This window comes from Montipora capricornis, chromosome 13 (genome assembly GCF_036669925.1).
Source record: "Montipora capricornis isolate CH-2021 chromosome 13, ASM3666992v2, whole genome shotgun sequence".
Lineage (NCBI taxonomy): Eukaryota > Metazoa > Cnidaria > Anthozoa > Scleractinia > Acroporidae > Montipora > Montipora capricornis.
Genome location: NC_090895.1, coordinates 29,403,045 through 29,417,410, shown reverse-complemented (window position 1 = coordinate 29,417,410; position 14,366 = coordinate 29,403,045). Strand labels below are relative to the sequence as shown.

The following is a 14,366-nucleotide window of genomic DNA, read 5'->3' as shown; positions in this document are numbered from 1 at the left end:
AGATTAAATGCAAAATTAAACTGCCAATGCATGCACTTAACTCACAGGATGTGGGAGAGAATTTGTTTATCTTTTTTTTGTACCATGTGATGAAACAGAGGCCAATTTAGTTTTATGAGATGTGTTCATGCATGTGTGGTCAAGGTTCGTTAGAGGATATCAAGGTAGGCTTTTTCAGAAAAGAAAATACTCAAACACGATGTATGGCATAGAAATCCTCTCACAAACACTCCTTTCTGGTTCTTGAGAACTCCTTGAATACTCCCAGAATTTTATATACAAAATCCAGCACAAACCCTGATAATAATTATAATTATTTGAAAAGTGCTTTGTAATTAAAAAACAGTTGCACCCGATAACCGTAATGACGTTTGTAAATCTGCCAAATTTTGATTTTAGACAGTTTTGTCTGTGTCAAACTGAAGTGACCAAGGAAAAACATCATCCAGAGCTACAGCAACTAAAAACTGTAGTCCCACATAAATTTTCACAACATAATCAGGAAAGATAAGGTTTAAAGTGGAACTCTATCCTTGGCTTGTATTTACGCAAATCCATTCATCAAACCATAAATTTGATCCTTCCCTGGAAGTTAAGGGAATGTTCCCTAGCCTCCCTCTTAAATTGTATATAATTTCCATTACATACTGGGGAATGATAACTGTCTTAATAAATCTAATTAGTTGTCTTTAATTGCCTGTATTGATGCTGATATACATTGTGTAGTTTGAATCCTCAACTCAGAGCTATTTTTACAAGGATTTGAGAAATCAAGACTCTGGTCAGAAGCTCTCTGTCTTCCTGATCAAAGTGCCAGATTATTTCTTGTCCTTTAACAGGTCTCACACAAACATGATAAAAAAAAATATCATTTTCTTTTTTTGCAGGGTACCTTTAATCCAAATGAAGGAGAAGCCACAATAGAGGCTTGCCGTCAATGTGACGCAGGTTCATTTTGCAAGCAGCCAGGATTAAATGCAACAGAAGGCAAATGCTTTGCTGGATACTATTGTACTGGTGGTTCACCAAGTCCAACACCAGTAAGTTGATTTATATCTACCTGGCCTTGTTTGTTGAAAACAAACATAGCCCATCCATCCGATAAATCAGTATTCACTTTTTATCCATCAGATAACAAGGTTCACCCATTGAGCAGCTGGGTCCAGGTTAATTATCACAGATTGTAACTTGGGAAGGAATAATAACAATAATAACATGGGTGACAAAATTAATAATATTACTCCTTAATTTTGGCGTGAAATTTCAGCGCCATGGCAAATTTCAGTTCCATGGCCACTTTTCCATCAGTGCCAAAATGGCGTCCAGGTTTGAAAATTAAGGAGTACTTTGCCACCCATGATATTAATAGCTAATCAAATGGTATACTCGTGAAATTAGGGAGTAATTTCACTTGCATTTTGTCCAAAATCAAATAATTTCCTGAACCTTTATTTGATTTTGGCCAAAACTCACATGAAGTTATTCCGTAATTTCACTCGTCACCATATTGTTATTTTGTGAGTCTCAAGGTTACATTGCTACGCTCAAGTTATTTATTTGACTTTACTTATTATTAACCCATTGGCTCCTGGGGGTTCCCCATTGACGAGTAAAATACTCTGGTGTTAGACAGAGTAAAATACTCTGGCGTTAGACAGAGTAAAATACAAAGTATGGCCGATTTAGGCCGGTTTAGGGGTGAATGGGATTAAGACTTGCTCCCATTTGTGTCTGGTGAGTAGAGCACCCATAACATCATTGCAGATTAAGTGGGTCCCGTGCTAAGCACTGTTCTCACTAATTGGCACCAAATTAAATTAACCCATGTCACCTCAAACGGCCTAGGACGCCCCCAGTCGACGAGTAAAATCATCTGGTGTTAGCCAGGGTAAAATCTGTTAAGTCTCCCTCCCAAGGGTCAATGAGTTATAAGTGGAATTATATCAGATCAGATCAAACTTGTGTTGCTTTTTTGGTGATTGTACCAAAAAAAACTTTCTCAGAGGAGAGTAGCATACACCTTATTCCAAAATGGCTGCCATTTTAGTATTCTTTTGTTTCTATGCAAATTGGCCCTCATGGCCTCGCTTTGAAACATAAAATTCAAAAGAATATCTAACCTTGAATGAGGCCGTAAAGGCCAATTTGCATGGAAACAAAAGAATACTAAAATGGTGGCCATTTTGGAATAAGGTGTATAATGCATTTCTTCTAGGCAAGTGCTCTCACCTCTAGGTAACTTTCAATCATGTTTATCTACGTTACAATGTAAGTGAGGGAATCAGATGTGGTGCTTCATCCTGTGTATAATCGTTATTATTATTATTATCTTTTTTTTTTTTAAATTAAATGCTTTTCAATCCTTTGCTTTTAGAATAGTGGTTCTTTATTTTCAAACATCACATACGGTGGTGTTTGCCCTGCTGGTTTTTTCTGTCCAATTGGCACTGAACGTCCTTTCCAGTATCCTTGTAAAAATGGTACTTACAGCAACAGAACAGGGCTTGAAAGGCAAGACCAGTGCATTGACTGCGACCCTGGCCGATCTTGTACGGGAGAAGGTTTAACGGAACCAAATGGAGTTTGCCAAGCTGGCTATTATTGTAAAAGTGCTGCAACCACACCCATGCCCCGAGATGGCAGTACTGGAAACATATGTCCAGCTGGGTTTCATTGTCCTGTTGGAAGTTCTTTCTACAAAGACTGTATACCAGGAACGTACAGGTATACATTGGTTCCAGCATAGATTACAGTTATTCTTGTTTCAAACCACAACTAAATAGTATGACAATGAATTGTATCAGTCATCCAGTTGAGCCATATAATAAAACAAAAGTAATTCACTTACTGGAAAATTAAAGACGAACGATTGACGTTACGGGACGTGCCGTGCGTTACGGGATGTGCCGAGTCAGCTATCATGTGACACTTGCGTGACCCAAGCTGACTCAGCAGATTCCTGATGAAGGCCATGTGATATGGCCGAAACGTCGATCGTTCGTCTTTAATTTTCCAGTAAGTGAATTATATTTCGTTTTATTATAATTAAATAGTATATTAGGGAGGAAAACTAATCGTGTACATGGTAGAGCTTGAAAAGCAAATTCATTTACTGGGTATTAGTACAACAGAAAAGGTCGGAAAAAAGATAGGAATCGTAATGTCATTGCTCAATTTATTTTTACAGATTTACAGATCAAAGCACTTGACTAACAGTTTGTTAACAACACCAAAATACATTGTATTTCACTCGAGAAACCTATGACTTTTTTTTTTACAAAAGCAGTTTGGGTATTTCTCATGACAGAAATGTATTTTTCCACTCTTAATTTTTCATAAACAGATTGCTCAACATTACTTGTGTTACATAAGAAAAAATTAATAGGCCACTCGGTTCCTGTATGTCGTGATCATGTTGATTGTACTTTATGAGAGTTTTAGTTCCCAGGAAAACTCTCCCAGCCATATAGAAATATCCTATCTATGATAAATACACTAGGATGTACATACATTATCAGTGTCTGTACTCTAATTTGTTTCATTTCTTCTTTGTATTCAGCAATGTTACTGGCCTGGAAGCATGCTTAACGTGTCCAGAACGCTTCTACTGTGAGGGAGCTGAAGGGGATTCGAAGAAACCAATTCCTTGTCCAAGAGGTCATTACTGCCCAGCTGGAACTGGAAAATCACAGCAAAAGTGCCCCTTTGGAACATACAACCCTCAGGTTAGCATTTTTTTCTAAATGGTGTTCTCTCACACCTGGGAGCCATTGTCAAGCTGACTGCTGCCAACTGACTCTTTTATTTCTCAAACCAATACAGCCTAACATTATGTGTAATGTAGGCAAAATACAGTAATATTAATTAAAACAACAGTTATAAGATTAGTAAGACTATGCTGACAGTCTTAATAAAGAATACCTAACCAACAGAGTGTATGTGATCAACTCAAACGAAGGGTGGGGTGGGAACTGGGGCTCTGAAATATACGTCAGCAATGACAGACAGCAAAAAAAGCAAAAAACTCTCCTGTGCAAAAACAAACCCTCGGGCCCAGGCCCCAGAGTTGTGTGAGAAAACATTGTCCATTTATTTCATTCCTCAGCCAGTGGAAAATACAACTTATGTTTCAGCCGAAAGAAAGAAGAGTGTGGTCGAGAATAGGAACTTTATTTTGTCATTCACAGTCCCTGAGATAGAAGCAATTAATTAATAATTTAAATCTCAAAATTTTCAATAGTGATTATGCGGGATTTTGTTAAATCCAGTAATTCGTTAAAGACCCACCTTCAACCGACAGGCATTGCTTACTGTGCAACAATTTTCATGTATGAAAACCCACCCTGCGAGCAGAGCCTCTCTAAAACTCACCAGAGGGCGAGAAAAAGATGCTCTGCAGAAAACGTTTCAAGTCTTTTACAGGTCACCGCAGACCACCTTCCTGGGCTAGTCACTCCAGTCAAACCGGTTTAGGCAATGCGCTCATCATATTTTTGACAAGGCGAAGGCCAAAATCGAGCCTTCAGTACGAAAATCAACATGACGTCTTGAAGTGCGATCGAGACTTGGCCTGGATTTGGCTCGCGCATACTCATTAAAGACTTAACACGATTTCTGCAGAAATAAAGAAAGGCTCTTCTGGCAGGGTGATGAAAATCTCGCCAAAGCTGAAATTCATCCAATCAGATCACTATGATTAGCAATGCGAATTTCCACAATGAAAGCAAACAGTTGAAAAGCCTGTCGGTTGAAGGTGGGCCTTTAACTAAGGACTGAACGTATGTTGGTGATTCATGGGTTAGGGTTAGGGTTAGGGTTAACATTGTTTTTTTTTAGGAAAGGGTTGTTGCTTGTGACATTGACATCTTAAAAAGGTGTGCAGAAATAATCATAGAGTCACCAAGTATAACAAACCATGAGATGACTTGTCATATTCAGTGGGTGAACAGTGATTTTAAAACATTCTTTTTCTTTTGCATTCTTCTAGCTGAAATTGGCTCGCAAAGAGGAATGCCACCCTTGTCTACCTGGCAAATACTGCAAGGGTGCTGGGGTTGAAAGTTTTCCAAGTAGCGAATCTGGAAACTGCGATCCAGGCTTTTATTGTGTGTTGGGTGTGAATACTCCAAGACCTAGTTTTAATTTCACTGGAATCGGAGGTGTTTGCCCACCAGGAGCATACTGTCCTGAAGAAACATCTGAACCCATAGGATGCCCTAATGGCACATTTTCAAATGTCTCACAGTTGGAGAGCGATAGCGAGTGCACTCCCTGTTCAGATGGACATTATTGTGAGCAGTCCAATCTTACAGCGCCAACTGGTAAAAAAATATTTCATCTAAATCTTAGAAAAACGTTTCTAAAATCTGTTTTGAAAGTGTGAAAAGGTGTTAATTGCAATTCTCATCCAGATGATTAACCCTGTAAAATCTTACTGTACCTCTCAAGTGTGTGCTGGAAACGTAACAACCTGTCAGGATTTCAAGACAACATTTGTTGAAATTGTGAAAGTGATGTAATGCAACAGCAGCTGCCCGAAACACCATTTAGTACATTTGCAAAAAGGAAAGGATCATTCACAAATTAGTCCTCCACCAATCTTAATGTTGAAAGACTCAAGCAGCTAATTTAAAGTGCCACTACGATGAAAATTTTGCACGTCCTTTTTCTCTAGATTTTGAAAATAGACTTACTAAATAGGTATCATGCCAATTTTTATCTCAAAATTCCCACAGAAAGTATGATTATTGTAACATAGTTTTTTGGTTTTCGCTGTCCGCCATTACTCGAACGGCAAATGACCTTGAACAAGGAAAAGGGATGGGTGTAGCTGGATCGCCTGGGGTGTGATGTCATATGCGCAAGGCTCAAAATAAATGCGGCTAATTTCCCATGCCGTCTATGAGATGTGAGAGGTCGCGAGTTGCTTTTTGCTGATATTATATATACATTACTCCTTGATCGCTTTGTCAAACGCCCATGAAGCGATGCGTGTATGACGTCACGAGCCAAGTCTTGCGTGAAGACCGCTTATAAAATATATCGCAGGCTTCTCCAATGCCGTCCGAGTAATGGCGGACAGATTTTTAGTGGTTTTTGGCTGGCTATTTCCCTACTTATGTGTCGCTTCTATCATTCCAAATTTAAATGCATTATATTATTTTGAACATATTGACTTAATTGACATTGAAAAAATTCAAAAAGAAAACCAAAAATTTTCGTCGTAGTGGCCCTTTAAATCCATAACTATTTGTTGCATGTGCAATTCCTTATTTTAACCCAGTCTTGACTAAAATAATGACATTGAAAGGGGAGGCGTATTGTAGTGTATACCTGCTTGTGCTCCAAAGTACACATTTGAGGTTGGTAGAATGAGTACCAGTATTACTGAGGACATTAGTTGTGCTCAGTGGGACAGGAGTGACCCCCGTGTCTAGTAAAATAATCATTATCATGATAGAAAAAGGAGCTTTCTGGTGGTTGCCTTCAACTGTGGCTAGCCTCTTGTCTTGTGATAAAAGTTTAACGTGTAGGTGCATTGTCTACCAAATCCAGACTAGCTTTTCAATATCAACATGCTGCACCCATGATTAAATTGCCATAATGTATCAACTCACTTTATTTTATGATTGATATTCATACTTTTGTTGTGAAACAGGAAAATGTGCTCCAGGGTTTTACTGCAGACGAGGCTCAAACACAGCGAGACCTACCTTTGTGTCAGCAATTGGAGGACCTTGTCCGAAAGGGCACTTTTGTGAACTGGGTACAGCATATCCTTTGGGCTGTCGGAGAGGAACATATAACCCAAACGAAGGAGAAGAAGCTTGCTTTACATGTCCGGCAGGGTATTTCTGCCCTGAGAACTCTACTTCCTTTGAACCTTACCCTTGCCCCAAGGGCCATTACTGTCCTAATGGCACAGAGTATGCTACACAATTTCCATGCAGTAAAGGCTTTTTCAATGGCTTTGAGAAGGGTTTGAGTATTGCTGACTGCACTGCATGTCCTGGGGGACAGTTTTGCAATGACTCTGGACTTACAGCTCCAAGTGGGCCATGTGCACCTGGTTATTTCTGTGTGAATGCTGCCTTTTCAGACAGGCCTCAAGATTATGACAATTTCACTACAGGTAACTGTCTTTGTCCTGCAAACTCCACCGGGGGGGAGTGCCAAGAAGGATTTTTCTGCCCTTCAGGGTCCCATGAACCTACTGCTTGCACAGGAGGGTATTATTGTGAAGGCAAAGGAAAGGATGATGTCACAGCTGAGTGTGACCCAGGCTGGTTTTGCACAAGTAATGCTAAGGTTCCACGGCCATCTGATGAAATAACTGGGAACATCTGTCCACCTGGGCATTATTGCCCCAAGGGCACCAAAGTTCCAAGGCGTTGCCCCAGAGGAACATTTTCAAATAATACAGGCAATGCTCACAAGGACAACTGCACTGCTTGCACAAGTGGTTCATACTGTGAAACTGAAGGATTAACAAAACCAACTGGAGTTTGTTCAGCCAAATTTTTCTGCCCTACTGGAGAATCCAGTGATAAGCTTAAGCCATGCACAGTGGGACATTTCTGCCCAGAAGAGACTCCTGCACCAGTCAAGTGCCCATCTGGAACCTATCAGGATGAAGTGCAACAAGATAAATGTAAAACGTGTCCTGCTGGGTATTATTGTGACAACAAAGATGATCTCAGCTCCTTTGTAAGCTTTTTGTGCCCTAATGGCTTTTACTGTCCCAATGGAACAAGGTTTTCAACTGAATTTGGCTGTCCAAATGGAACGCATGGAAACGGAACTCAGCTTTTCCATCCTGATCAGTGTGTCAAGTGCCCACCTGGAAAATACTGCCTCGGTAAGAGATGCCTAAATGCAACCATAAATCATTGGAGCCATTAATTAAAATAAAAATAGTGACTACACAGTAAACGGAAAGTGGGTGTTTATTTGTCTTCAGCTCCTTTTATTAATGCTTTGATCCACATCTTCCATTCAGTAGTCAGAACAATAGGAAAAACTGAAATTTCTTTTTCCTATCTTTAGTTCTATTGTTATTTTTTTTTTAGTCTTTTCATAGTTACAACAGTGTGTAAATTATTGGTTATTTTAGACCCCAATGTCCTGGATTCCTTTTCTTGCTATCTGTTTTGTTTCTGACCCTTTTGCTTTCTACACAATGGACGTAGTCACCTTATTTTAAATTTGGTTGTAATGTTAAGTAGTTTTCACATTCTTAGTATGTGACTGTCCTCATTGCAATAGCAAATGCAATATTCTTATTGCTAAAGTAGCAAGCTGATGCTCATGACAACTGGCGTTATTGCTTAACAATCTTTTTGACTTGCACCTCAGTTGACAGGTGTTAATAATATTTTGTCTTTTAAGGTTCATCACCTACATTTACAGACGATTGTCTGGAAGGCTACTATTGCCGATTAGGAGCCCACACTCCCACTCCAATTGATGGTGTTACTGGTGAGGAATGCCCTGTTGGGCATTACTGTGTTAAAGGTACTGTTGCTCCAGAGGAATGTCCACCAGGAACGTTTTCAAACACATTAGGACTGACAAGTATTGATAATTGCACAAACTGTACACCTGGTCTGTTCTGTAATGGTAGTGCTCTCACAGCTCCCAGTGGACAGTGCTGGCCTCGATATTACTGCACAGGAAGAGCAGAGCACCCAGCACCCCAGGATAGCATCACTGGAGGGAACTGTACCCCAGGGCACTTTTGCCCTGGAAAAACTCCAAATCCTATTCCATGTGAGGTATGTACTGGTAATATCATGAGGGTAGTAGCCTTGAAAAAAGAAATTTTACCCCTTTCTTTATGACAGTGGAACAAAAGGAACTCTCTGCTATATGGAAGGACTTTATTTGGACAAAATAGGTAAAGTGCAATGTGGCTTTAAAACTATACATGTAGCACTTTTAAAACATTAATTTTGTCTTCAAACAGAAAATTCCTTTTCCTTTTGTCCCAAGCTTCATTTGCCATTAAGCTTTGATTTGGGCAAGAATGAGTATGCAGGTTAGAATGTTATCTGAAATGCTATAATGATGGTTCTGTTTCCATTAGGATGGTACCTATATGAAAGATCCTCTTGCCGACTCTTGTTTGGACTGCCCTGCTGGATTTTACTGCGTGAACGACAAGAGTCAAGACCCAGAACCATGCCCCCTGGGGTTCTTTTGCCCAGTAAAAACAGGTTTCAACTGGAGACCGTGTCCCAAGGGCACGTACGGCGACAGGCCTGGTCTGTCTAATGTAACCAGTAAGTATCTCTCCTTGAGGCTCTATGAATACAGGGGCAATGTAGTCAATTTTTACAGTTACTTTTGCCCTATTGTGCAAACTAAATCCTCTTCATCCCCAGTGGACATGAGGCTGCAACCGTAGATTACCACGTCTCTGTCTTCAGCTTGTCTTTTCTGACTCGTCCCAACTGTTTCCCATCTCCTCATCTTCAGCTACTATTGTCCTATGCCACATGGTTTTCAGTCTTCCTGATAAAATTAGTAAAGGTATAAATTAAGGGAGGTACAATTTGTGCTCTGATCATCATTTTTGGGTTGAGTTTGTTAGTTCTCTACTTTGTTTCTGAGAGGTTTTGCTCCAGGAACTCTGTTTTTCCCCTTCGACGAAAATGTAAAATTTGACCTAAATGCGATCGTTTGTCTCACTATCTAGTCACTTAAGTTGAAGACCACAACATTTTATCACGGTGGTGGGCTGTGATAGGTGGACTGCATCCTTATTATATTCCTTCGTGTAATTCCTGAGAGGTTTGATTCAAAGTTTTCTCTTCGTAGTTTGTTGATGTACTGATCTCCTGTCGTGTTTCTTGATCGTTGGTATCCATGCTTCAGAAATTTTGATTGCATTATTCTGTGGATGTAATTATGGGGAACTCTTACGTGCATAGCTTCCCTCACTCTTCTGGGTCTACCAGACTGAGTGTGAGCCTCATTCTAAAGGGGGTATCACAGCACCTATCACAACCAACCACCGTGATACATATAGTAGCACTTATCATCAGTTTGCCAAGTTATTGCCTGAAGAAGACCACCAGTAAGCGGTGGAAAATTATGTGACACCTTACAAGTGACTACTTTATGAGACAATCGATTATACCTCTTATTATTGATCATTGTCATGATCAACATATTCCAACACAAAGTCAGAGCATTTATTCATAAACAACAGTTGATATAGCTGCTTGTACTTTCTCTCCCAAGGTTGTCGTCCTTGTGATTCTGGTAAATTCTGCGCACATGAAAATGCTACAGCTGTCAGTGGAAAGTGCAGTGCTGGCTACTTCTGCCGCCATAGTGCTGAATCAGCCACTCCAAGTGAAAGCCAAGATTCAGGGCCTTGCCCTGAGGGACATTACTGTCCTGCTGCCACAGGCGAGCCAGAAAAATGTCCAAAGGGAACATTCTCCAATGTGAAGCTGTTGGAAGAAGTGACCGAGTGTCAAAATTGCACAGAAGGTCATTATTGTGGAGAGCTTGGACTCCAAAATGTTTCTGGTCCATGTGACCCTGGATTCTATTGCCTTAAGGGATCAAAGATCCCTAATCCACCCAATGTTACAGCGTCAGGTGGGCCTTGCCCCATCGGACATTTTTGTCCTGCTAGAACTTCCCATCCTTTAGGTTGCAAAGCTGGGACATACAATGATCGCACAGGCCAATCCAACTGTACACATTGTTGTGCAGGCTATTATTGTCCATCGAACTCTACATCTTGCATGATGGAATGCCCAGTGGGTCATTATTGTCCAGTTGGAACTGAAGCACCATTTGATAACCCTTGCCCTAAAGGTTACTTCAACAGCAAAACAAGGAGGCAGAGTATGAGGTAATCACATTTTTACATAGTTGATGGACTAATTTTTGGAATCGGCTGACAGCATCGTTTCAGCATTTGTTTTTTTCAGGTCATGTTGACGTTTGACATTAGACACAGAAATGCACCCAGAAATATTCGAGACCTGTTTCAAGACATTTCTAATATTCACTCTTATAATACCCGATCCTCTGCTTCGGACAACTTTTACACACAAAGCTCTAGACTCTCTATTCAACTAAACTCGTTTTCTAGAATTGGGACAAGATGCCTCTTACATTAAGAAATCTTTCAAAATATGACTAAAAGAAAAATAAAAAGAGTACTTTTCGATATCCTGACCTCGGGAGATTCTTACCTTGATGTACGAAACATTATTCAAAAGGTAATTAAGATTTAATTGTATTTTCTTTTTTAGAATGATAAGTATAGCCTTAATTGTATTATTCCAAAGTTAGATCTATTAAGAGTTTTTGTAAAATAAGATATCTCATGGCACTTTCTCTTAATGTGGTACTAATTAGCTCACAAACTTAATTTTATAATATATATTCTTGTACATTTATCTTCTTGATTTTCCTGTAAACTTGTCTACCTACTCTTTTTAGTCACGACATGACCCACCTAGATTAGCATCTGCTACCTGTGGGCATGTCCAATTTGTTAAAAATACCTATTTGGAAAATAAAGAACTGAACTGAACTGAATGTGCAATTTTTTATAGCATGTTCACAAATAGTGTATTACACTCTATTCTACTTGGTAGGATCTTTTGCATGCACATTATTTTGAAAGAGTTGTAGGTGTTGTTTTTAGTGAAAAGCTTATTCCACTTGCACTTGTTTCGGTTGCTAATTACAGTGATTGTACACCATGTGTCCCTGGCAAGTTTTGTGACAAAGCTGGTCTGGAAAACCCAACTGGTGACTGTGCTAGTGGTTGGTATTGTGTACGTGGAGCATGGTCTGAAAAGCCGGCTGATGTTGGTGTTGTTGGATACTGCAATTCTACCAATGGAACCGGTTGTTTCTGTCCCAATACCACGACCGGAGGGGTCTGTCAGCCTGGATTTTTTTGTCCTAAGGGTTCACGAGAGCCAACACCATGCTTGAGAGGTAACGTTTTTTTAATGATATGTAACACTCTCAACACTGACAGTGAATAATTATTGCATATTTTTATTGTCCTTTTTTTTTTTTTCAGGACATTACTGCAACCATGCCGAACTGTCAAATGTATCGGGCCCTTGTGATGCTGGTTACTTCTGCAAGGAAGGAGCAAGGTTTTCAAACCCAACAGACAATGTTACTGGTGGAATTTGCCCAAGAGGCCATTACTGTCCAGTTGGAACATATGATCCACAAAAATGTCCTGAAGGAACCTTCTCTAATTCCACTGCCAATCAAAATATCAGCAGTTGCCAGCCATGCACACCTGGGCACTTCTGTGGCTCAAGAGGACTTGAATTGCCATCAGGAGAATGTGATGCTGGATATTTTTGCCCTGGAGGACAGAAAACAAGCTCACCAGTTGAATTTACATGTACACCTGGACATCAGTGTCCTAGGGGAAGTGCATACCAGGTGCCATGTGGCAATGGAAGTTATCAGGATGAATTTCGGCAAGGAACATGTAAGATCTGCCTTCAGGGCTACTATTGTGATGGAACGATTCTCAACGCAACTCACTGCAGTCATGGAGTTCAGTTCCCTACTCCCTGTATCAAAGGTCACTTCTGCCTAAGTGGAACTAAATTTGCTAGGGAGCACAAGTGTCCTCAAGGTATGCAATGTTAGGGTTAGGTTATAGTGTGAAACGAACAGTGTCTAAACATTTTTTGAAAACAACCATTTACCTGTTTCTTAACGTGAAGGTTAAAATGATTTCAACCTTGTTTGATTCTCGTTTGTCTAATTATTCCTGGTTATGAATTGTTGGAGTGGAATCCATCTAGGTTGAATCCATTTAAGCTGAAATTTCATATAAAACTTATTTTCTGAATACCTATTCCTAACTCGTGATGGAGGAATTCATTGTTTCATAAAAACACTGGGCCTAAAACTCAGGGTTCGTGAAAAGCCTTTGAAAAAAGGGATTTGGTGGGAAAGTGCTTGAAAACTCATTGAATTTTTGCTTGGGTGAAAATTGTTGAGATTGCATCATGCTAAGTTAGAGACATTTCAAAAACTGAGCCCAAATTTGACTACAGTCAACTCTCCGCTATCAGACACTCTCATAAGCAGACAGCTCTACTTATAGACATTTTTTTCAATTCCCCATTTTACCTTTCATTCAAACTCTGTATTTACACATTCCTGTAAGCAGACACTCTTTCAAAAACGGACACTGACACTTTTGAAAATTAAAGTTCGATTTTTCTTTTGTTTATGCTCTCTCTTTAGCGGATGCAATGAAATAATTTTGTCTTTAATTTGCAATTCAAACAAAACTATGACATTTGACAGAGCAACAGAACAGTGGGGTTTTGTCATATCTCCATTTGTCCGTGGAAAAGCAAACTGCGTTTGTTTCACATGAACAATATGTATTTGTAGTGTCACATTATGGGACTAATTCTCCTAAGTGGACAGCTCTACTAATGGACGCTTTTTCCAATTCCGGATGGTGTCCGCATACGAGAGAGTTGACTGTATGGAGGAAAGATTAAATGCAAAAATTAGAATGCCTGTGAATGCGTGCACTTACTCACAGGACGTGGGAAAAATATCAAGGTCGTTTTTGCAGCAAAGAAAACACTGAAACATGATGTATGGCATTGAAATCTTCTTACAAGCACTCCTTAAAAACTCAATTTCTGGTTCTTGGAAACTCATTGAATTATAGCCCTGGAATTTTATATAGTTTACGAAATCCAGCATGAACCCTGTTAAAGTCACCATCTCAGTTAATATCATTGAAACTATACCTCCATTTGATATTTTAGTCCTACTAGGAGGTTTTTCCCTTGACCCTAGTCTATGTGTCTCTTTACGAAGCTTAAAGTTGCCTTTTAGCACCAACTGATTAGACAGTTCGGAATATACATGTAAAACTTTGTAAAATGGAAATGATAAGTTTATGTTTAGGGGTTTTCTTGGCAAGATGAAATATAAAAAGCAGGGTTTATTTTGCAATTTAAATAATTTCTTGGTTACGAAAATCTCACCAAATGATTTGCACTTGCTCGACACTTTAGAGACTTGCCTGGGCAAGTGGGCGAGTGCTAAATGTCTAACCCAGTGAAATTTTCGTAATTTTTCTGATTTCATCTTCAAGCACCAACAGCCAAACTGTGTTTTGGCTTCTATCTATCAAACTTCTGACGGGACAATTAAGGATTGCACGGTTGTTTAGTGCGCTGTGTTTTGTGTGAGAGGTTCGATCCCTAGTGACCTAATATCCTTTCTTTGACTTTCTTTCAGTTCTGTGTAGCTTCAGGTAGCTTTGAATACCCTTAAAACAGAGCACCGATGGAAAGATTTTGCAGAATTATTATGAAAATTGTAGT

The 14,366-nt window shown here is 39.6% G+C and overlaps 1 protein-coding gene across 3 annotated transcripts in view; it reads left to right on the top strand.

Moving 5' to 3' along the window:
- The window catches only part of LOC138028408 (uncharacterized), an 87,403-nt gene that overhangs the window by 35,596 nt on the left and 37,441 nt on the right, over nucleotides 1-14,366 (top strand). For all 3 annotated transcript variants that reach the window (XM_068875943.1, XM_068875944.1, XM_068875942.1), the window contains 10 exons: nucleotides 888-1,040; nucleotides 2,375-2,724; nucleotides 3,560-3,725; nucleotides 4,988-5,321; nucleotides 6,659-7,858; nucleotides 8,389-8,774; nucleotides 9,086-9,281; nucleotides 10,246-10,870; nucleotides 11,720-11,973; nucleotides 12,062-12,640. In XM_068875943.1, coding sequence (XP_068732044.1) covers nucleotides 888-1,040; nucleotides 2,375-2,724; nucleotides 3,560-3,725; nucleotides 4,988-5,321; nucleotides 6,659-7,858; nucleotides 8,389-8,774; nucleotides 9,086-9,281; nucleotides 10,246-10,870; nucleotides 11,720-11,973; nucleotides 12,062-12,640 — 4,243 coding nt within the window. The remainder of the gene's footprint in view (nucleotides 1-887; nucleotides 1,041-2,374; nucleotides 2,725-3,559; nucleotides 3,726-4,987; nucleotides 5,322-6,658; nucleotides 7,859-8,388; nucleotides 8,775-9,085; nucleotides 9,282-10,245; nucleotides 10,871-11,719; nucleotides 11,974-12,061; nucleotides 12,641-14,366) is intronic.